The sequence below is a fragment of the Seriola aureovittata genome, chromosome 4, assembly GCF_021018895.1.
Source record: "Seriola aureovittata isolate HTS-2021-v1 ecotype China chromosome 4, ASM2101889v1, whole genome shotgun sequence".
NCBI lineage: Eukaryota > Metazoa > Chordata > Actinopteri > Carangiformes > Carangidae > Seriola > Seriola aureovittata.
In genome coordinates this window covers 23,191,891-23,215,414 of record NC_079367.1, presented here as the reverse complement: position 1 = coordinate 23,215,414, position 23,524 = coordinate 23,191,891, and the positions used below count along the sequence as shown (strand labels likewise).

The 23,524-nt window shown below is 37.9% G+C and overlaps 2 protein-coding genes across 11 annotated transcripts in view; one reads left to right on the top strand and one right to left on the bottom strand.

Annotated features, from left to right (window-relative positions):
* Positions 1-120: 120 nt before the first annotated feature.
* Positions 121-18,519, top strand: LOC130167892 (serine/threonine-protein kinase DCLK1-like). 2 transcript variants are annotated; one of them, XM_056374427.1, is made up of 16 exons: positions 121-278; positions 637-1,019; positions 1,249-1,595; positions 10,028-10,127; positions 10,261-10,377; positions 10,733-10,827; positions 11,736-11,823; positions 11,919-12,112; positions 12,593-12,712; positions 12,971-13,117; positions 13,689-13,822; positions 13,993-14,070; positions 14,233-14,329; positions 14,474-14,554; positions 14,678-14,791; positions 16,373-18,519. In XM_056374427.1, the coding sequence occupies exons 2-16, from the start codon at positions 659-661 to the stop codon at positions 16,577-16,579; spliced, it is 2,280 nt and encodes a 759-aa protein (XP_056230402.1). In that variant the 5' UTR covers positions 121-278; positions 637-658; the 3' UTR covers positions 16,580-18,519. The 2 variants fall into 2 exon arrangements, with proteins under 2 accessions (XP_056230402.1, XP_056230401.1); XM_056374426.1 differs by having other exon boundaries at positions 14,230-14,329.
* A 263-nt stretch (positions 18,520-18,782) lies between these two features.
* LOC130167891 (neurobeachin-like) overlaps positions 18,783-23,524 on the bottom strand; it is a 218,580-nt gene continuing 213,838 nt past the window's right edge. For all 9 annotated transcript variants that reach the window (XM_056374417.1, XM_056374418.1, XM_056374421.1 and 6 more), the window contains one exon: positions 18,783-20,682. In XM_056374417.1, the coding sequence (XP_056230392.1) occupies positions 20,592-20,682 (91 nt within the window). In that variant the 3' untranslated portion in view covers positions 18,783-20,591. The remainder of the gene's footprint in view (positions 20,683-23,524) is intronic.

The window sequence follows — 23,524 nt, the reverse complement described above, 5'->3', positions numbered from 1 at the left end:
TATGTGCACGAGCAATGCTGACACCCGAGCAGCCCGGTGTAAATCACTGCAATGGCAGAGGAGTAAGGGAGGGTGGAGGACACCGACTACAGCCCTGCCTCCTCTCTACATGTGAGCACACAGCAGCTTAGACACACGACAGGCAGACAGGCAGAGCACCATCACAGGGGCAACAAAGGGACGCATGGTTCATCCAAGGCATCAAATGAATAAATGATTCATTGAGACAAGTTGCACTTGCAGACACACGTTTGATTGCATCTGTCCTCACCTCAAAGGTAAGAGATTGCACCAAAATAAGAAAACCCATATGTTCTATCCTGTTTTCCTGATATAGTATGTTTTTATGGTTTACCTATTACAATAGGCTTTCAGCTAAGATCCCTAAACAGGTTTTTATGTTGATGTTGTATTACCCACTGCAAATGGATGTGAATTTCATTGCTATTAAGGTTTAATTTAGACACACCAGCATGAAATGGGTGTGACATGTTACTTCCTAATGTGTGTATTAGCAGCAGTAGCAGCCTCAATGCTTGTATCAGGAGTGTAAGCAGCTAGGCTGCTCTAATGCATTATATAGGTTCAAGTTAAAGAGCTTATTCACATGGTGAGCATTTTCTTTGTATTATTTAGGTTGCAATATTACTGAACAGTCATGGAGCTGGAGCACTTTGATGAGCGGGACAAGGCTCAGAGATACACCCGAAGGGGTTCGAGAGGGAATGGGCTCCCCAGTCCCACTCACAGTGCTCACTGCAGCCTATACAGAACCAGGACACTGCAAGCACTGAGCTCAGAAAAGAAGGCCAAGAAGATTCGTTTCTACCGCAATGGGGACCGCTACTTCAAAGGGATTGTTTATGCCATTTCTCAGGAGAGATTTAGGTCTATAGAAGCACTCCTGGCTGACCTCACCAGATCTCTGTCAGATAATGTCAATTTGCCCCAAGGGGTGCGGACCATATATACCATTGATGGGATGACGAAGATCACCAACATGGACCAGCTGGTGGAAGGTGAGCAGTGTTCCTGAATGTTTGTAAGTTTGCCCCAGATTTAGTTTATATTGAGTAATGTGAGATCAGGTAACTCAACAGCAGATGCAGGTCAAAACAAAATGCATGACTTCCTCATTATTGTACAGCAGAAGTAACCTGTATTGCACTGTCCTGTGATCTTTGCTTTAATCTTAGCTGTTGTTGGTGAGCAAGTGGGTAATCTGCTAATGTGTTGATTTTTCTGCAGGAGAGAGCTATGTTTGTGCATCCATAGAGCCCTACAAGAAACTGGAATACACAAAGAATGTAAATCCCAACTGGGCGGTTGGTGCTAGGACTGCTGTGTCTGTCCGCGACCCTTCTTCCCTTGGTAGTGCAAAGGCTGGTTTCCCAGAAACTAGAGAGAGCAAGGACTTCATTAAGCCCAAACTGGTAACCATTGTCCGCAGTGGAGTAAAGCCTCGCAAGGCCGTACGGGTCTTGCTCAACAAGAAGACTGCACACTCCTTTGAGCAAGTCATGACTGACATCACAGATGCCATTAAGCTGGACTCAGGAGTCGTCAAAAGGCTATTCACTGTTGACGGCAAGATGGTAGGTGTTAAGTTATCATTCTTAGGACTTTCTCTGAAGCTTACATCTGTTAGCTTATTTGTCAGACTTCTAATATTAAAAACATTTTTAAGTGGGGCACAAATTAGAGATCATTCAAAAAAGCCATTGACTTTACTAGTCTAAGTTAAAACCAAAAAGTTTTTTTTTTTTTTTTTTTCCTCCCTATAATTTTGAAGTTCAACAACACCAACATTTTTTTTCAATGGACAACAGGCCTAGGAAAATTGTAAACTTAAAGAAAATAAGAACACATACATTATGGTGAATGTGACGACAGATGTGTGCATTATGCAACAGTACACCCCGAATTAAGGTTCATAGCTTTAACATAAGTTGTTTACGCATAAAAATATATGATATAATGTATAGAATATAATTAAGAAATATTTGATATTAAAAAAATCTACTTAATTTTGCAATGTCACATTGACATTTGCGCATCCTCTGTGCATGGGTTTCAGTGCACCCTTCACTCATAGAGGAAGCATTACACATGCATCATACTAGATACATAGTACACACAACTATGCCACCCAGAGCACAAATAGAGGAAACACAGTTTATACAGGTATACACAGGTATAAGTTGTACAAGTGAAATTCTCTGTCTATATTTGGTTAAATCTGATGTAATAAAGCTGTTGGTTATGCTTGCAGTTGGTGAAGCTGGTTGCACATTTGCAGCTGACATAATCAATCAATCATTTTTGAAAAAAATTTACCTCATTGCCATACATGCACTGTGACTGAATGTTTGCCTGTGAAGTCATAAAACAAAGCAGCTAGGACAACCTTAAGTGTTCTATACCTGAGAGAGTGCCATTATCCTGTGCCTTTTTCTCCACCACTAGTACATTAGTTGCTCACAAGTGGGGATACAGGAAGTATGCTTTTGCTGGATAGAAGTGAAAGGAGACTAGCATAATCTTTGTGTATTTGTTCATAGCTTAGCTGTGTGCAGTACCTACAGATTTGGCTGTGTTGATGGGTATTTTGCTATTATGGTTTAAAAACTCCTTCTACATTCTGTCTTCCCAGAGGTGGTACTCTCTCTCACACAGGGAGTTTAGCTCAGCATGTTGTACCTGAGGCAGACTTGGTACACATTTGTAGTCAAAGCAGGCTCAGTTTAGAAGAAAGCTAACTTTGCCTCTGACATTAGAGTCGGTTTGTTCGGTTCTTTATTCATGTCTCTGAGAATTGCTCCTTACCCAAAGAGTTAGACAGCCCAGAAGGTTCAAAGTCAACTGGGAGTATTTGCTAAATGTATTACGAGAAATAGGTTTCTAGGACTCCATCTCATATTCCTACCAACAGTGGCACACTATTAAATGGATATTCACTTAGTGAGCTTGTACCAGACAAATGGGCATTGAAATGAACTCTACGGACAGTACTCATTATTTACTTATGCTGATGTTATAATTCTTTTTAAATGTGGCTCATTTCACACCACATTGTAGCCATATGTTATGTTAATGACTTTATTGTGGATATTGCCGGCTTTTCTTTATGAGCTGATATGGATGGACAACACTTATGTTGCAACTGCAAATAGAATTGACAGAGCAATTAAGTTACAAATCATCCCACAGAAATAAGCATCTCTATATAACTAAACATATTTATAAACTCTATCACCTGCACTCCGTCTTAGTATCCTTATCAGAAATTTCTTCTTTTTTTCTTTTTTTTTTTTTTCTCCTCATGGTTTCTATGGTGACATGGTTTCCTGAGCTGGTTGCTAAGGAACAGCCTCTGCGGCAGAGCAGTGCAGTAGTGATGTCAGGACTGTAGGTGTAGTGTGAGAGGGCTCATAGATGCAGTGCTTGGTCTGTCAGCCTTATTATACACATGACAGCAAGATGGAGCACATGGCTGGGCTATAATCCCAGGGTAGGACCTATTCTTTAGTATTATGTAGAGGGAACAGTTGGATTTTTACCCTAACAAACAAATCTGCCTCTCAAATCCTCTGAATTTTAAGAATATGGATTTAGTGAAGCATTAAATGGACATGACATTGCAACAGATCAAAGGTAGATGTCCTGTAAACTGTGTGACTGAAGCATTTGCTGCTTCCATTGTTTCTTCAGTTTAGTCATCTATGCTTCCTAATAATAAACAGTTGTATTATCTTCTTGGTAGTTCAGCTCTGTGCTCTATTTTCTGCTTTTTGTACATCTTGTCATGTTGTGACTCCAGATGGCCAAATAAGCATCCATTGGCATCAAAGGACCTGGTTTCATGGGTGTTTAACCTTTGGTAAATGACCTGCTTGTGCATTTGGTCCAGGAACACAGACATTGGCTGACTGTTGAAACAATTCATTCTAGAAAGTTTGTTTTATATGCAGTCACATTACTCTTGATTCTTCTTCTACAAAAGCAATGGGCAGATTATTTTTGGGATTTCTTGTTTATTCACATTTATTTTGGACTCATGATTCTATTGGTCAATCTGCTTAGTGGGTGGTTCTGCTTGATGACTGTGAACCCTCCCTACTGCTGAGTCACTCTGTAATGGTGCTCTTTCATGAGAGTCAGGTTTAACTTACCAAATGGACACAACCAAGTTAATAGTTAGGGGCTGCACTTTGTAAACCTCAGATGAAAATTATCAATAAAACATTATCCAAGTAGTGGAGAGAAAGCTATAGAGAAACGGAGGCACCCTGTGGATGAGGCCCTTTTGAGGAAAGGAAGCATGCCATGGCCTGATGCAATCCTGCTGTTATGTATGGGATAGAGCAAAGAGTATTTACATGACTGAGTAGGTCTGAGGAGACTTAGCCCATGGCATTCCAATCCCCACTGTAATGGATGTGGTTCTGCACTGTAATTGTATTATGCACACCACTAACATCTCTGTATCAGCAGGGTCCAACACTTCTTGTTGAAATAGATGTCAACAGCCACCCGAGGACAAAGCCTGGCTTGACATCAATATATGAAAGCGGAGGCTTAATCCTCCATGGTAAAATTATGTATCAGTAGATGTGATAAACAACTCATTTGTGCTTTCGGAATTAGATGCAGAATGGAAGTTGTTATGAGATTTAGGGTGCCCTTTGTGCCAGAGAGCAGAGTCTAACTTATGTTTTCCAGTTATTTCCTCATGTTGACCTTGATTCTGCAATTTTTATTTTTGGTTTGGCCTGCATGTGCCCACAATGAATCTCTGCTGGTCTCTGCTCATACTACAGATGTTACTCCAGATGTCATCTCTGTGCAGGTGCATAGTGGCTCATTGCCTTCTTAGAAAATCAGTTCTGTTTCATATATTGATTTTTAAATTATGATCACATTATATTCTCCTGCAGTTAAGCAGTTTTCATTTAAAAGTAAGCCTTTGCTTTAGATATCTGACAGAGATGGCATTCAAAGAAGATAGAAAGACAAACTTTCCTTTGGTGTGACTAACATTCTTTCTTTATATTTGCTATTTAATGTAAAAATATACTATTATAATTATTTACCTTTTTTTGGTATTGAAAGAATATCATTCGTAAGTCCTTCTTTTTTGAAACTTCTCACTGTAACTAGAGGGGACAAAGAAGGAGATGGGGAGGCTGTCTGGCTTTCCTCTCACCTACTGCTGTGACTTGGCTGTTAAACACAGAACAGTGATTTGCCCAGTTTCCCACTGCATGGAAGGACATTTTCTCTGTTATCCTCTTTTTGCACAGAGGGGCTACTAATTATGCTTGAGCTAAAGTTAGCGTTATACTTGAATTAACATACTGCAGGAACTTCACAGCATGCCAAATGAGTATGGTGAGCCATGTTAGTAAGACACTATTGGGTTTTGCATTAATTTATGATCTTGCAATGTTTACTCAGCATTTCTTGTTAGGCACTATTCTAAATTTTATTGCATGATATGCTGATAGATTTTCATATCAGCAAGAGAGTCTTTTTGAACACTTTTTTTCTGATTGTGAAAGTCATTGTTACAACTACTAAGGGCTATATATAGCCTAGTAACTCAAGACTAGAACATTATGATTAGGATTGGTAGAATATGTGTGGGCTTATATGTGTTTTAAAGTGTGCTTGGGTTGTGGTGTGTCCTTATGGATGTCAGCATTATGGTAGGTGCTGATTTGCACTTATTAAGGAAGCTATTACTCATATTTGTCTTTGCAACTGCAGTTATGTAACAGATTTCTACAGCAGACCTAATTTGTTTCTTGGATCATGTGTATGTCTATAAATACACCGTTTTACATCCTCTCCTCTTTCTGCTGGACATTTTTTTCTAAGCATGCGCACATGCAGTAGTGTATGGAAAACAAGTAGATTATAGCAAGTAACTGACCCTTGATTCCTGAAAACAAATTACTACTGCATTACTATATGCTCTCAAGTACATAAGGGCAACTCCTGCAAAATGCAACTAGAACCAGTTGAAAATTACATGTGAAGATGAGTCATGTTTCTCTGGCATGTTGAGTTACTGGATGCTGTGTTCAGTCTTCCACTTCAAAGGGGAGATTCAGCACCCTGGAGAGCGCCACCTGCTCCACCTCAGTTTGTGTCTTTTGTGTAATCTATGGTCTTTACCATGGCTAAGATTGATTAGCTTCTATAGTATACACACCTCCCATTGTGTTTTCTTTGGACTGAAGCAACTGGAACAACGCTTAAGCTTGCAGAAATCAAAATACCCTGACGATCAATATTTGCACAGGATGCTCAAGGACCATAAGGTGTGTGTATGTTCCAGGGGGATGGTAGGACTGATGGAGCTGCTGTGTCACAGAGCCAGCAGGCAAAAATAATCAATATAAATGAAACACATTTGTGATTGCCCTAGTTGTGCTATTCCATCATGAATTTAAAGTTTCCTATTTTCTTATATTTATGATGAATACAATTTAAAAGTAAAGGAGTGGCTCTTATTAAATTAAAAAGTTAAGAGTTAATAGAGAGTTAAGATCTTACATGAAGCAAACCATATTTTGACACTCTCAAATTGGACACTGTGTTAATGGCTTTTGCCCTTCAGCAGTTATCATCTACCATCTAAATCTAACACCATGATCCTATTGTGGAATAATGTCACTTCTTTCATGTCAGATTTACTTATTGTTTAAATGAAGTTAAACTTTTGGTCATTTTTGTTCAGTGGTTTTAAAGCTGAGAGTGGGAGTTATAGTGCAGACATCCACAGAAGGTCTGAAGCCTTCTTTGGAAGGTTATTCCATCTTGCCTAGACTGATGGTGACATTGTTCTGTTGTCTGCCGTTTGTACTGTTCAGTGCTTCAGATAGGATCTGACAGTGGATATTAAAGTAGCCGTGTCCCTCTCATCGTCACAAAACTCAGCTGTGATTCTGTCTGGTCTCCTTGGCAACCACTGTGCAGCTGTCCTCCCTTTGGGATCTCTCACTGTTTTGGGGGAGGGGTTGGGGGCAGGGGCCATCAGACTGGGGCGTATGCAGAGAAAAAGGCCATGTTAAGCCCCCCTCTGTGCTCAATGTTTATTTTAAGATTTCATGGCTGAATGACCTTTGGGTGTTAGGAGGTGGTTTTGCTGCAGGTTACTGAAACATCTATCCTTTTGTTTGGTGGATAATCCAACATTTCAATATTTTGAATAATGAATATTGAAACTACACACCTGTATTTTCTTAATTATTGGCAGTTTTAAAGGGTAAGTTTCTTCTAATGCTAAGAGACTAATTTTGACACCCAACTATATGTCCTAGTACAGCCTGGTACCACTGATGTTTCTTGTACTTTGTCCTGCCTGGCTGAAAGTACAAAATGAATGTCCAAAAGTTTTCTGCAGTTGAATGACTCCAAATCAGAGGTGATTACAATTACCCCATTGACACTAGATCAAATACCATTAACAATCTCTCCTTGTCTGGATGCCTTATCAAATTATAATCTTTAAGAGGCCTCTAAATCTAGGTGTTATTTGACTAAATTGTCTTTCAGTGATTTTTTTATATCTGTGAGTCTTATTGCTGCCAGCAATCCTCCAGCAGGGCCCTACTAGCAGTACCAAAATCTTGACTTGTGACTAAAGCCCAGGGCTTTGATGTTCAGGGACCTCAGCTGAGCTGAACTCCCTGCCTGGAGATCTCAGGCAAGCAAACTTGGTAATAGTATTCTCTTTTTATTTACTTGCATTATCTGATTTTATCATAAAGCACTTTAACTTTATATAGCACTTTTTGAAAACAAAGTTATTATTATTATTAATAATAATATTATTATTATTATTATTATGCTGGTTCGACTTGCATAAGTGCAGTCTCATTATTTAGTAGCCACACCCCATATGATGAGGGAGCAGTGGGCTTTATAGATTGTTGACTTTCTTACCTGGCCTTTGCTCCATGTCTCAGCACTGAAGCCATGTTATTAAACTCCTGCTGAGCTCTGCATGCTTCTTAATGAGACAATTAATAATGTATACACACATTAGATGTTTGCTAATGGCAGTCTTGATTTTGTTTTCAGATTTCAGTTTTCTAAACCATATTGTGTTCAACTACATTTTAAAAACACAACCATGAGGTTTTAGGTGATAATCTTGCATAGTTTTTAATCAATAGCAACCTTTAGCACTTCAGATTTGCTATGATTTAACACTAAACTCAAGACAAAACAAATGTCCACTTAACTAATATCAGTATGGGATCATATTTTGTTGATAGAGGTTTTGCTGAGTTCACCCCTCACTCCTCTGTAGAGGAAATGAAAACAGGTGCTCTCTGTTCGCGGGCACACTGCTGTAGTTAAGCGCATCAATAAGCCTTTTGAGGAGAAGGTCAGGACTCCATCAGCATCTTCATTTATTTATGACTACATCCACTGAAATGGGCTTCTGTATTAATGAGAGCTGCAGATGCATCAACTGAGCCATCCCATTTTCTTCTGTAGAAAAGTGAAAATGATTATCATTTACATTTCTCTCTTATTGAGATAAAAGGATATGTGGTAACCATGTTGTTTTAATGAAAGTTCATCAAAGCCATCCTCTGGCTTAAGGTAAAATCTAACCTCTTAGCATGTAACAGTTTCAGATTTTAATCTTATTTTGTGGATTTGGGTTATAATACCTTGATGTTTCTAATACTTTATATGCCATCACACATCAGATCTGGGCTAAAGGATCTAGTAAATTGTGAAAATGCCCTCAACACACTCACGTGACACTCTTGACATGAATGGCTCCTTTAATGGATGATGGTGTTAAAAACATGTTTTAACATGATTTTTATATTGAATGGCCCTGGACAATAGAGGGCAATTAACTTAATCTCCCACTAGGGTTGGAAAGAATTTAATGACCAGCAGACGTTATTGTCACAGACTGTACTGAATAAAATCAAGGTTTAAAAGAAGCTCGTCTTTTCTTAGTTGTTACCCTAGAGACATTTTCATCTGCAGCTAGGCTGATACACCAGTAGAAAGAAATGTTAATTCCATTATTCACATGCTGTACACACAGTAGCATTAATTTTTCCTTTGTACTTTGGCACTTTTGAATATGCAATTTCAGTGTGAGTGCTTTAAATGAAACTAAAGGAAATACTTTCTCTTACACAGAGATGGCCTGAATGTTGCTGTATCTGTATAGCTGTACTTACATTCATATAATTTAGATATGAGATTTTCCCAAATATGATGAGTGATGGTAAGACTGTGTTAAAGTAAGTTGTTGATTTTTAAAAAAAATATATGCCTCTGACATAGAATATTTAGTACTGTGTATACCATATGTGTTCTATATTATAGAATAATCTGTACTGTATCCTTTTTATGCACAAATATGACACATTATCTTAATCATTGCTGCAATGTCTCATTTGAATTAGAATAAAAAAATCTTAGTTTAAGGTCTTTGGCATGTGAATGTATAGCACTTATATATACGTCATAATCTATTGGTAATTACAGATTAAGTCAAATCACTGTAATGTATATTTGCAATTTTTTATTTTTTTTTATTTTTCTTTGAAGTGATCGCCAGCCTAATGGTGTTTGCACATCTGTGTGTGAACTCGCACATTTCATTCAGTATTTTATATGAATGTCATTGTTGCCATGGTAATTTGCAGTCTGAAAACTATAAGACTCTCTGAGGTGTTTCTGTGGGTTTAAGTCACTGCCTTCAAACACTGAAATGTTACTCAATCTCTTGCAAGATGTTCCATTCTGAGTCTGAAAGCAATCCAAACTGACTAGGGAGTGCAGCAGCAGACTTTGTCAGTGTGCAGGTCTGTGCACTGACTGAAAAATATCTATACTTATGTTGCTTTGTTGTTGTTGTTGTTGTTGTTGTTGTTGTTATAGCAGTACTCTTTGGAATGAAATATTATTTACAGGATTACTTACATATCAAACTAGTTTTTTTTACTAAAACTGACAGAAACATCTCCATCTTTACCAGATCTCCTGCCTTCAGGACTTTTTTGGGGAAGATGACATATTCTTTGCCTGTGGCCCAGAGAAGTTCCGTTATCAGGATGACTTCAACCTGGATGAAACTGGTTAGTGTACTTTCATTTGTATCTACATTTTAGCACTACTAATATACAGTATGAGATGTTGTTGCCACTTGTGATATGACGTGGAGGAGGAAAAATGTTGCCATTTTGTCATACATTTTGTCCTTCTTTGCAGAATGCAGGGTGGCAAAGTCTGCATCATATGGCCGGCTCCCCTCCGTGCAAGGTCGCTCTTCTCCAAGAAGTGGTGGGATGTCCCGCAGAAGCAAGTCTCCCTCATCCACTGGTTCTGGTGAGGCTGTGTGTATGTGTACTTTGTATGGCTATCTTCAAGGAAAAGTTGGAGTTTTAGACCTTGGGAGTGAGGACACTTTTGGAATGTGGGGACATTTTGTCCATTTCTCACTTTCTGACATGCTGTAAAAGGCTGTTTGAGGGTTAAGACTTGGTTTTAAGATTAAGGTTAGGGTAAGGGTTGGGGGTAGGTATTTAGATGTGATGGTTCAGGTTAGGGTTGAAAGTTTCAGTATATTTTCTTATAGGAATATATGTATACATGTACACTATGCATAAAAAACACATTTATATTTATTCTGCAGTATTTCATCTTGATACTGATTTTGTCTCGATTTCTGCTATACCGACAGCTAATGGCACTGCAGGCAGTCAACTGTCCACACCTCGATCTGGAAAGTCTCCCAGCCCCTCTCCAACTAGTCCAGCTAGCCTCAGAAGAAGACAGGTAATAAAAATTGATGTACCAATAAATAAATAAATAAGTTCTTAAATTCATATCATACCAGAGATGCTTTGTTAAGGAGTTTGACAATTCTTTTCATCAATTAATAATATTTAAAAGTATTATAGTGATGTGGAATTAAACAGATATGTTGTAGCTTATTGATGGGAATAAATTTAATAACTATCAGAATATTGCCTAGCAAGATGTGTGAGCCTCCACCAGCTATACATCACTGGCCTTTCTGTTTGTTTTTGTTTATCAGTAATGTGAGTGGAAATACTGCTAGAGATATCTGATAGATCTCAAAAAGATGGCATGAGTGATCACAGATCTGTGTACACAGGTGTGTAGATATAAATATCAGCTTTATATACAACATGTTTCTGAGTTCAGGGAAAAAAAAACCCCAGCCAAACATCAACACAGGCTGTGTTTGTACATGTATTACAGCTAGCTTTTGAATGAAACCTGCCTGTATTCCAGCTTCACATTTTCACTATGATTATCATAGATCTGGGGAGGACAAGCTCTGAGGCAGGCAAGTTCTGAGACTGAATAGCACAGTCAACTATGGATTGACAAACAGTTATCAGTGATGCCATCATTAATTAATCAAAACGCTGGCTTGGGTTGGTATTGTGGCCATGGAGTGGAGGATATTACTTTCTCTCTGTCATCTTGAACCATATGCCAGTCTGCTGGTGAAAAGGTTATAATGTTTCACCACGCTGGATTTATTTTTATCTAATCTCAAACTGCATACTCAAGGCTGGCAGAGTGGAACAAATAGGCTTTGTAAAAGCTGGCTGTAATCACATTTTTACAAGCTTTGCCTTCTCTGAAGTTTGTGTAAGACAAGTACATCAGTGTGTCTTTCATTCTCACTCAATGGCTGTCTGTCGTTCCAGGGATCTCAGCACAGTGGCTCTTCACTCTCTTTAGCCTCAACCAAGGTTTGCAGCTCGATGGATGAAGGAGATGGGCCCGGCAGTGAAGGTAAGACATTTTTTATAAAGCATAGATATACCGGAAAAAGACTTTTGGCAAATAAAGTTTTGGCTGCTACTTACAATATACCTTTTATATTACAGGTCTTCTTTTATTTTGCTCTACAGCTGAGCTTATGGATGACTACCCTTCTGTCCCTGCCCCCATAGCAGAGAGGTACAAAGTGGGGAGAACTTTAGGGGATGGAAACTTTGCTGTGGTCCGGGAGTGTGTGGAGAAATCCACTGGAAGAGAGTACGCCCTGAAGATCATCAGCAAAGATAAATGCAGGGGAAAGGTGGGCTGTCTGCACATCTGTTGACTTCATCTTTCACAAGATTATCAAACCACTAAGTTTGGGATAATTTACTGTTCATTCACTCAAGTTCTCAAGTTTTTTTTTGTTTTTTTTTGTATGTAATATTGATGGAGCACTGTTGTGGATGCTCATTCGTTTTCTTTATTTTCTTCATTGGTCAGTAGATGGTGCTCTCTCTTCTGGGGCTAAAATCCTTGATCTTAATTTTCTTTCTTCCTTTTTCCTGTTTTGACAGTATTGCCAGATAAGCTTATTTAAGTAGTGTTAACGAGTATCCAAATGATTTCAACTATCATTCAAAATTTGTAAAATCTTTCTGGAAATAGTTCCTTCATATTTGCTCTGAAATGACCGTGAAGGAGGCTCCCCACTCACATTCCGCTGATATGTATGTGTATATATATTTTCACTATACAGTGTTTATGTATTTTCTGTGAATACATTTCCTTTATTTACCAGGAGCACATGATCCAGAGTGAAGTGTCAATCCTTCGCCGTGTGAAACATCCCAATATCGTACTTTTAATCGAAGAAATGGACACCCATAATGAGCTCTATCTTGTAATGGAGTTAGTGAAGGTACTGCATGTTGGTTGATTCTCGCAAAGAAATTTCATTCCGAAATGCCACATTTGTATTTTGGGGCTTATTGTGACATGTGGTATTCTGTCCATATTCTTGTTTTTTTTTTTTTTTTTTTTTTTTTTTCTTTATCCCTGTTAACAGATAAAGAGTTCATGTGAAATTCCCTAAACCCACCAGGGCTGCATCAGCCTTTTAAAATTGCTGAAAACTAGCAACTGTTACTCTTTCACATCCCAAATACTCTTTCTCCAGGGGGGTGATCTCTTTGATGCAATCACGTCTTCTAACAAATACACAGAACGAGACGCGAGCTGTATGCTGTTCAATCTGGCAAGTGCCATCAAGTACCTGCACAGCCTCAATATTGTCCACAGAGACATAAAACCTGAAAACCTGTTGGTAAGTATGACACTACAAAGATTCTGTACTGACACTCCCTCACTCCTCATGGGTCCAGTACTTTATTAATCCTCTTGCCCGTTCCTTGTCACTTTTATCCAAAGTTCATATGTACAAGCTTACAACTAACATTAGGGCATGCAATGACTGAAATTTAGAAAATTGTGAAATTAAATTACTCTCCACAACTCCACAAGGTATATACTTCATATATATCATTATCCCACTGTGGTCATTTGGCATTCACAGTTCTAACACATCCCACCTGTAAACTCTAAAATCTAGTTTTAGAAGCACAAGACACGGCTGCAAAAGAATGAGACCAAAACAAGATACCTACCTCAAAGTTAACTCATTCACAACTGCAGTTATTTTGTTTTAATGTTGCTCTTTGTTATGTATTTTCATATTATGATTTAAGCAAAAATGATGAATTTGAGTGATATTCCTTTTGTGCTCAGTGTTATTTAATTTTCTTACCACATCAAACTCAATAGAATCTTTGCCGCAGCCAAGAAATAATTTCTGTTGATCTTTTTGCTCACCAACTCTCATTGTGTGTATTACACAGGTCTATGAGCACCATGATGGTAGTAAATCTCTGAAACTAGGTGACTTTGGCTTGGCTACTGTTGTCAATGGGCCCCTCTATACTGTGTGTGGCACACCCACCTACGTAGCACCAGAAATCGTTGCTGAGGCAGGGTGAGTCAGAGGAGTTACATCATCAGCTTCATGAATATTAGGACATTTGTTGTGAAAGAACAATGTTCAAAATCTCCCTTAACAGCTGCTGCAGTAATATTTGTGTGCTATTGCTAATTGCAGGTTTGTTTAGTCTCTCTGATACCTGATACCTTCCCCTTCAATTACAGATATGGCCTCAAGGTTGACATTTGGGCAGCTGGTGTCATCTCTTACATACTGCTGTGTGGCTTTCCTCCTTTCCGTGGGTATGTGCTATCAGGAGGCTTTCTTTGATATTGATGTGATTAAAACATAATACATCTGTTTAATTTGTCTAAATCACATTGGTCAAAATGCCCATGGTATGCCATCACATTAAAGACAATTATGTGGAACCTAGTTTTATGAAATACTTGTCATTTCAGCAGCAGTGGTGAGGATCAGGAGGCTCTCTTTGAACAGATTTTGAGGGGCCAGCTGGACTTCCCTGCACCATACTGGGACAATGTGTCTGACACTGCCAAGGTTTGTGTCTAGAAGTGCTCTCCTGATCTGCTATCTCTGGGATAGACTCTGGAGTTTCAAATTGAGCAGTGATCTGTTGCTGTGGTTTCTCAAACTACATTATTTTACTAGGTGCCTATGACTCAATAACATGCCTTTCTTTAGGCTCTAATCACTGAGATGCTGCAGGTAGAGGTGGATCAGAGATACACAGCTGTACAGGTGCTCGATCACCCCTGGGTCAATGTAAGTTCAGTGTTTAGTCCTTTCACCAGAATCACTCTTGTACATTCGACTGCTGCTAAGAAGCAGTATGCAGTGTGATACAGCAGGTGGAGTTGCTAAAGCTTTGTTCTTTGTATTTTCCAGGCTGACGGTGCGTCAGAGAAGGAACACCAGTTGCCTGTGGCTGGGAAGATCAAGAAGCACTTTAACACCGGGCCTCGGCTCAACAACACCACAGCGGGAGTGTCAGTCATTACAGTAAGCATTGATATATATACCTCTCCACAAAATGACACTGCATGCAGTTCTCCATCAGTAGATTCAATTTTGACTTTTTTATGAATCAGCTTTAGCGATGATGCTTTGAATGTCATTCAAAATTGAAAAACCTATAGCTTTGAATTTTGAATCAGTGTTCCCCATATGCGCTTGCCTAACTCCTGAAGTGTGCAAAAATGTTCTGTCTTTATTCTTTGGATTTCATTCAGATTCATTTGTTTTAAGTTGAAGTTTTGCAAAGCAGCAAATAAATCCATTACCTTTTTTTTTTTTTTTTTTTTTTGGAATTAATACCTTGGCAACTTCTCTGGTTTATTCTGTGTACACATCCGTTCATCCATCTGCTTCTTGCTGCAAGTTCTTCCTGTGTGTGCTCTGGCCTCTCATCCTGTTTCAGATGGACTGTCAGCACTGTTGTTAGGAGATCTTATAAATAACAAAGTTGGCCTACAATGACTTGGTTTCAGTAGATGTGATTTCTTGAGTAGTTCTAAAGTTGAGCTGGATTTGTACAATTGGCAGAAAGATGAAAAACTTATTCTGGAAGTCAGATAATGCCTAGTTTTTACTATTTGCCATTGATGGGGAGAGGATGGGGGGGGGGGGGGGGGGGTGTCGGTTGAATTCCTCTGCATTTCTCGTGTCTAGCATTTTTATTTACTTTGCAGTTAAGCCCTGCACTCAGTTGTCAGTAGCCAAATGGAAATATTTCTGACATTTCACAGAACTTCGGTTAACAGTGACATGACACGTCTCTTCCAGTTTTTTCCTTGTCATACCAGCAGTTATAACAGAGTTGTGCGTCTTAATGTTAATCAGGTCAGTGATTCTTTGAGTTCAAGGTGATGCGCTGAGTTGCACTCATCTCTCTCTGCTCAGCCGGACCAGGACTTTACCATCCAGAGGTCAGGGTCTTTGGACCACTACCAGCATCCAGGATTGTACTGGATAAGGTATGACACAGCATAGTGCCTAATATGCAGTGCTTCCATGGCAAAGTGCTGGCAGTCTCCATTTCCCATCCCCCCCCCCAAAGGATTTGACCCATTGCCCATCAATGGTGCCCTTTTAACGGCTCGCCCTAATTTACCTCATCAGATTCATCACTTTATCACGTTATTTCATCTCACTAGTGCTGTGGCTGTTTCCTCTCGCCTGGTCGTGCTGTTTACTTGCTATTTACTTAATCTGCATAGAGAAGCTATGCATCTTAATGCTACATGTGTTTGAGGGTCCATGTGACGCATTGAGCAACTGGATTTTGTTTCATGATCTAAATGCATTTAGCATTAAGTGCTAAGTGGTGCCACTGACACACAGATGAGCTCTGCACTTGTTTGTAGTGTCATAAGATGAAGTTAAACATCCTCTGTCACAAGAACTTAAACCTTTTAAGGAGAGGAGGTTGTGAGGCAAATGCAGTTTTTCTGATACAACTGCATGCTACCATTGGCTGAACTATATTTTAACAAGTGCCTCTGGTGGTTGCGTGGATTCCCCTCCTCATCTCTGTGGTCTTGTGGAGAACCTAACAGTTGCTGCTGTGTCACCCTCTCTCAGACCACGCCACTTGATAAAGAGAAGCAAGTTTTCCGACGAAGACGCTACCAGGATGTGAAGTCTGCACCCAACCTCCCACGCAGTGTTGGTGCCAGCGCCTCCCACAGTGCCAACCCTGGCATCTTCCCTGTTGACTTCAACTCTGAGTCTGAAGATCATTCCCCAAGTTCGGTTGACACTGTCCGTTCACCCATCTCTCCGTTCTAGCAGCCTTCCTGAGGGCACAGCACCGTCCATCCCTTCAGAGGGTTGAGTGCAAAACGGAACAACCCAACATTGGATTCAGTCTGCTGACTTGGACATTCACAGACTGCATATTTACCTGTACCTATTTTTTTTTTCCTGTCATAGTACTTTTATTTCAAGTCCAAAATACACTGATCAGATAAAGGGGCAGTTAGTCTCTGGATCAAAGAATACACAATAAGAGCATGCAACAATCTTTAATATAGTTTCCCTTTTCTTTCTTAAAAAAAAAAAAAAAAAAGCCACCAAACTGTATAAGCCTTATTTCTACACAGCAAGCACTGGTTCATTGTAGTACACTAGGGCCCTCTACTGGTTTATATTGTACACTGCAGGAAAGATGGCGTGCTTCATGAAGCACTTTGCTTTTTAATGGAGGGTGTAAATGCAAGACATTGAAACCTTTAGCTTCTAAATATTAAATTACATAACTTTGTGATATGACAAGTTTGGTGCATATAATTTACTGTATGGACTTAAACACAAATGATTGTTTGATAATAACCCTCACAAAACAGCATTAATAGTAACAGTCACCTCTCTGTTGTACAGTGTAACATTTAGGTTACTTTGCTGTGGTACTTGAGGTTCTGGTATATAAACCTTAGGCACTGTTTAAGAGAATTTTAAGAGGACATGCTGCTATTATTGTACCATAAGCATTATCTGTACTGAACAGATCTTTTGTAGGATTAGTATTGTCCTGCCACCCAGTAGCTTGGCTCGTAGAGAATTGAGGGCACTTATGTTTGACTGTTGATGGTCCAGCTTACCTGTGTGCTTGAGGATGATTATTTAAGCAGTAGCTTTGTTACATGTCTGTGAGAGTGTGGTTGTAATTTGGTGATGGTGCAGATGAATCTTAGTGCTGTGTAGCTGGTAGTAAGTGCATGTGTAAAACCTTGCCTTGGCACATGTGGATTGAAGTGCAATTAGGTGTACTGCCCAATGAGCACACTATCAAATTTGTCCTTCACATGCTGGAGTAAGTGAGAATGGATCTGTTGCTGGTATTATTGGTATCCAACTGACGCATTTCTCTATCACAGGGGGCAGTTAACTCTTGTGGAACATCGGGATTGTTTTTCACACACAGATAAGAAACAAGTTAAATGTTGGTAAACAGCAGTGCTTCCAGTAAAATCCATTATTTTAATATTTGTTCATACAGAAATTTTGTTGAACTTTTTTAAATAATCGGATCAAACAACATAACCAAGACCACTTCATACACTGGTTCATCAGAGACAAAATATTCATGGATGTGAATGTCCGCTTCTGTAACCTGCATGTCTGATAATATGCATCCTAACTCAGTTGTTCTGGTCTTTTACTATTCGATATACGCCTGTCAGATATGAAACCATTTCTGTTGTCATTGTTCATGCTGTCTTGATGAATGCAGTTCAGTTAAGGCAGACTATAGCCATTCATACTACAGTTGAGTTAACTTGTATATACGTATTTTAACAGAAATGTAATATCCCACCACTCACTTTGTTGTTAAAGGGCTTCTTAGTTTTTGACCTGAAGGGGGTGAACCATAAAGCACAAAGAAAGAAAGTTGTTACAGCAACTTTTTGGGATTGTTTGTTTTCAAGACGGTGTATGATTTTCATCATCTGAAAAAACATGTCATGTTTGTATACAGTTTGACAAAATGGTACTCAAAGACAACTGGGAATGTCACTGTAATGTGGAAGCAGATGGAGAATGTGAATGCTGTATTATATTCATCCATATTCCATTAATGTAAGAACATTATAAAACCTGCATAAGGAAAAAAATGGTTATACACTTCTTTTCAATTCATTAGAAAAAAAAAAATATAGTTCAAAGCAAACTTCCACCAATGTACTCTGCAAAGAAACTTAACCTGGAAATAAAAAAGATTTAATTAATCTGGGTCAGCAGTTTATCTCCATGAGTTGCTGGATAACTGTTCTTTATTGCAACAAATCCAGACAGCAGATGGCAGTATAACCAAACACTGAACGTATGTCTCCAGTAAAGTTCCACCTTCAGTTATTCATTTATATCATTCATTTACTGAGCTATAGTTATACACACTTTAATTGGAATGCATTAATACCTGTGTGAATCCTTCAGATGCAGTTTAAACTCCTACATGAGTAAAATCTCAACAAGAATTACTCCTGAGACCGATATTTATTCAGTTTTATTAAAAACAAAAAAATGATAGCAGTTGAATTTAGTTATTAATTTTGATATAATCAAATAAGCTTCAAACATATCTTACCTTTTCCAAAATGTGTGCAAAATTAATCATAACATATCTTAAAATGTTACATAAAATAAAAATGCACAGCTTAATGCCAACATTAACTAAATTTTTTTTTTTTTGTCAAACAAATGTAAATTCACAATACTAAATGATTTCACAGGAAAGCAAAGTGAACCCAATGCCTTCAGAGGCTCTTAGCATGCAAACTTCAGCTTTGGGTAGGGTGGTGTCTTGTAGCACCACTAGAAAATCAAAATCCAAAGTCAAAACCATTTGCATATTTTTGTTCATTTTAAATTGTCAGCTCAGTGACCGACTTCTCATTTCAGCAATTAAATGCAGACACAATTGCTTTCATATTACCAAAAATAGACCATAGTCACTTTTGGAACACTCGCCTGTTCATCATTAGATAATTTATTGTCACGCAGCTGAAAACCTTCCTTAGACCTTTTCTGCAAGTGATAATAGTTCTTACCAATGCATGGTGTTACAGAATGAACCTGTGTTCATGATTTCACCGATTTTAAAATGAAGGAGCAAACATTTTGCGCAAAAATAGACAAACAGAAAATTTGAGTATTACTGTTTTCAGTTCCAACAATTGTAGAACGTCTTAAAAATGACACTTTCTTTTTACAAAATGTCTCGAATCTTTACCACAAAGACGTTAACAGTCGTGAAACTATCCAACAAATCCATTATTTGATCGTCTGCACGTTTTTTGTAAGAAACTGAAATGACAAAAGAAAAGCTTGATAACTGCTGTTACAAATGTCCCACTTGTATCATTTCAAGATCTTACAGTCAGTAATTTTATTTCTTTGCCATTAATAAACAAAATAGTCCTCATTTTAAAGTAAGTATGGAAATATCACAATTATCCTCTTTGACATAATAAAAAAAAAACAAATACTTCACAAAGGACTAAGCTCACACTGAATTTGACTTTTCTTCCATATAGACATTTAAACACAACAAATTAGCAATGAACATTTTGTCTTTTCACATACACATACATTTTGACCACTGTAAATAACAATGAGCAAACAATGGTCATATACGTATATTACTAACCAACTAATATCTGTGTGCAATGAAGACATTTTGGACATCTATACATGGTTCACATGATTGAAATGTTAACATGGTGGCTAGTCTAACAGCATTTAGATCTTTATCTCAACCTTTACAGGAAAGAAACACTTTACACTGTCCATATTTACAGGTTAGCTTTTTTCCTATAAAAGTGTTCCAGTTGAGATATGTATCTGTCATACAAATGTTGTATAAATGCTCTTAACAGAGGATTCGTTTTGTTTTGCATTTTCACAGTTTGAAACAGGAACTTCAAAGCTTACATTAAGTCTGTTTTAAACTTAACTGTGTAATTGTGTTAACTTAAGTTGATCTCAGTCTCTCCTTGTCCAGAACAACACACCTGCTTCACTCAGTTGTGGAATTGCTTCTGCTGGTGCTCAGGTAAGACATGAAAACCAACACAAAATGTTCGGCAACAGACAATTGGCAACAAGTTCACCTGAACAAGGGGCCAGATGAACATGTGGGCGCACCCGTTGTTCTTTATTAGCTACACCATGCTGATGTTCTCCAGTCCACTGGATCTCCTCTATGCAGTGTGGGTCTTCAGCAGCACTGTCCAGTCACTGGTTGGTAAGTGTTCTCTTAACCTTCTACACTTGGCTTCTGCTGCGTGGATCTCTTGCCTCAGTACCTGTTTTGATGCTCATAGTGCCACCGGTTGAAATCGATATTAAATGCCACAATACTGCCAGAGGCCATGCCTGTGATCAAAGTCCTGAAGAGAAAAAAACACCATGAAAAAATTACATGAAATCCCAATTTCAGCAAACAAACGCACTTAGTAAAATGTAGGAAAAAAAAAGAGATTATTTACATGTATATGAACATTTTGTTAAAATGCCCATTGTGGTGAATGAAACAAGCGTAGTAGGTCATCAGGGGCTGTGACAGTAAATTACCGCGTTTCTCTGACAACTGAAATACCCCATTGAGTCCTAGTGTTTTTCTGAAAACCCTTTGCCCTTGTGTCCACGGCTGACTGGTATGTAGGAAAAGCAGCTGATTTCACAGGGTCGTCTTATACTACTACACCCCAAGGGCTTAAATGCTCAAGCACAATGAACAGAGCTGCAGCAGAATGCCCGTCTGTAAATGGTGTTACACAGCACGGCTCACTAGTGTTACCTAATGTCAACCTACTGTGGGAAAGAGACTATGACTGAATCAAGGGGTTCTTAAAATATTTCACTTAAGTGATTTGTTAAGTGATGGAACAAATGTTAAATAGCATGTCGTACATAAATTCATATTTTTAGCCCGTGATGTGAAATTTATCATGATGCTTAGTTTACACTAGGGATTGACTGATAAGGTTTTTTCAGAACTGATTCCGATTATCAGTAATCAAGATGACTGATATCTGATATTTGGAGCCGATATGCCAACATAAAAACTACTGCTGTATAAGGACACTCACCATGGCTTTCAGGCGTTTCTATTATTTTGTCCTCCCCATTTATATTAGTGAAAGTAGGCTAAATAACAGAAGCATTTCTGTATAATGTAATACAGCTACACACACTACATCCTCCATAGCAACTGTGATGATTTACTGCAGGACTGTTGTATAAGACTAGATTAGTTTTAGCTAATAAACTGACAACTGAGTGTATATTAGGGATTATCAGCTGTATGCACAGGCTGCAAAGAGCCTGACTGGAATTAACTGTTTGATTTCGGTGCTGCTCTTACCTGTGAACTGATTCACCTGGCAACCTAAATATACTCTTTAATTTAATATTACCATCAACAAATAAGATGTTTAACCCCTCCCCTTTTAAAATGTAATGCATTAACTCGTTTACTCAGAAATATTTTTTGTTATTGGTTAAAAAAACATAACGATGCTGGCAATCAGAAAATGATGATTATTACCACTGTTAATCGTTCAATCCATAATAGTATGGCACAAAAATAGCCTTAGTGTACTAAGGCATAAAAAGTCATGGTTTAGTAAGGTAGAAAAACGTCATAGTATAGTGAGGTATCAAAATGTCAGAGAATAGTACGGCCAAAAGACGTCAATGTATAGTGAGGCATTAAGTCATAATATAGTAAAACTCCTTACAGAAAGGCTCCATGCCGAGGATTCGAACCCAGAACCTATTCATAGTAAGGCAGCAGTTCTAACCACTGTACTACCATGAAATCACAAAATAGAGTTTTGTGTAGTAAGCCTAAAAACATAAAAAAACACCACAGTATAGTGAGGCATAAAAACATCAATAAAAAGTCATGATATAGTAAAGTAAGGCATAAAAATGTCATGGTATACTAAGGCATAACCTCAAAAAACTTCACATTATAGTAAGGCATAAAAATTTCATTATTGTACTAAGGCACAAAAAGTCAAGGTTTAGTAAGGTAGAAAAAGATCAAAAACATAGTATAGTATGGCATAAAAACGTCATAGTAAAACTCCTTACCTTATTGTGCAGTATATTGAGGCATAAAAACATCAATAAAAAGTCATGGTATGAGGTATAAAAACGTCATAATATACTAAGGCATAACCTCACAGTATAGTATGGCATAAAAATGTCATTAGTGTACTAAGGCATGAAAATTTCATAGTATAGTAAGACATAAAAATGTTGAATAGAATAGTAAGGGATAAAAAGTCATGGTTTCGTAAGGTAGAAATATGTCAAAAACGTCATAGTGAGGCATGAACACGTCAAAGAACATAGTATCCTGAGGCATAAAAAGTCATGGTATAAGGTATAAAAATGTCATTAGTGTTCTAAGGCATAAAAACATCAAAAAATGTCATAGTATACTAAGGCATAACCTCAAAACACCTCACAGTATAGTATGGCATACAAATTTCATTAGTGTACTAAGGCATAAAAATATCAAAAAATGTCATAGTATACTATGTACTTTCATTCCTTATCATACTATGATGTTTTTAATGACTGTTTATGCCTTAAAACACTGTTTTTTCGACATTTTATGCCATATAATACTATGATGCTTTTTGATATTTTTGTGCCATACTATACTATGACGTTTTATGACCGTTTATGCCTCAAAATACTATGATTTTTTTTGACGTTTTATGCCATATTGTACTGTGATGTTTTTTGGCATTTTTATGCCTTACTAAACTATGACGTTTTTTGGCATTTTTATGCTTCACTATACTATGTGAGTTGATTCTTTAACATACTATGACAGTTTTATGACTGTTTATGCCTCAAAATACTATGTTTTTTTGACGTTTTTTTGACATTTTTAGGGCTTACCTTACTGTGTTGTTTTATCCCTTACCATATTGTGACGTTTTATGACCGTTTATGCCTCAAAATACTATGATTTTTTTTTGACGTTTTATGCCATATTGTACTGTGATGTTTTTTGGCATTTTTATGCCTTACTATACTATGTCGTTTTAGTCCTTATCATACTATGATGTTTTTTTGATATTTTTGTGCCATACTAAACTATGACGTTTTTTGGCATTTTTATGCTTCACTATACTATGTGAGTTGATTCTTTAACATACTATGACAGTTTTATGACTGTTTATGCCTCAAAATACTATGTTTTTTGAC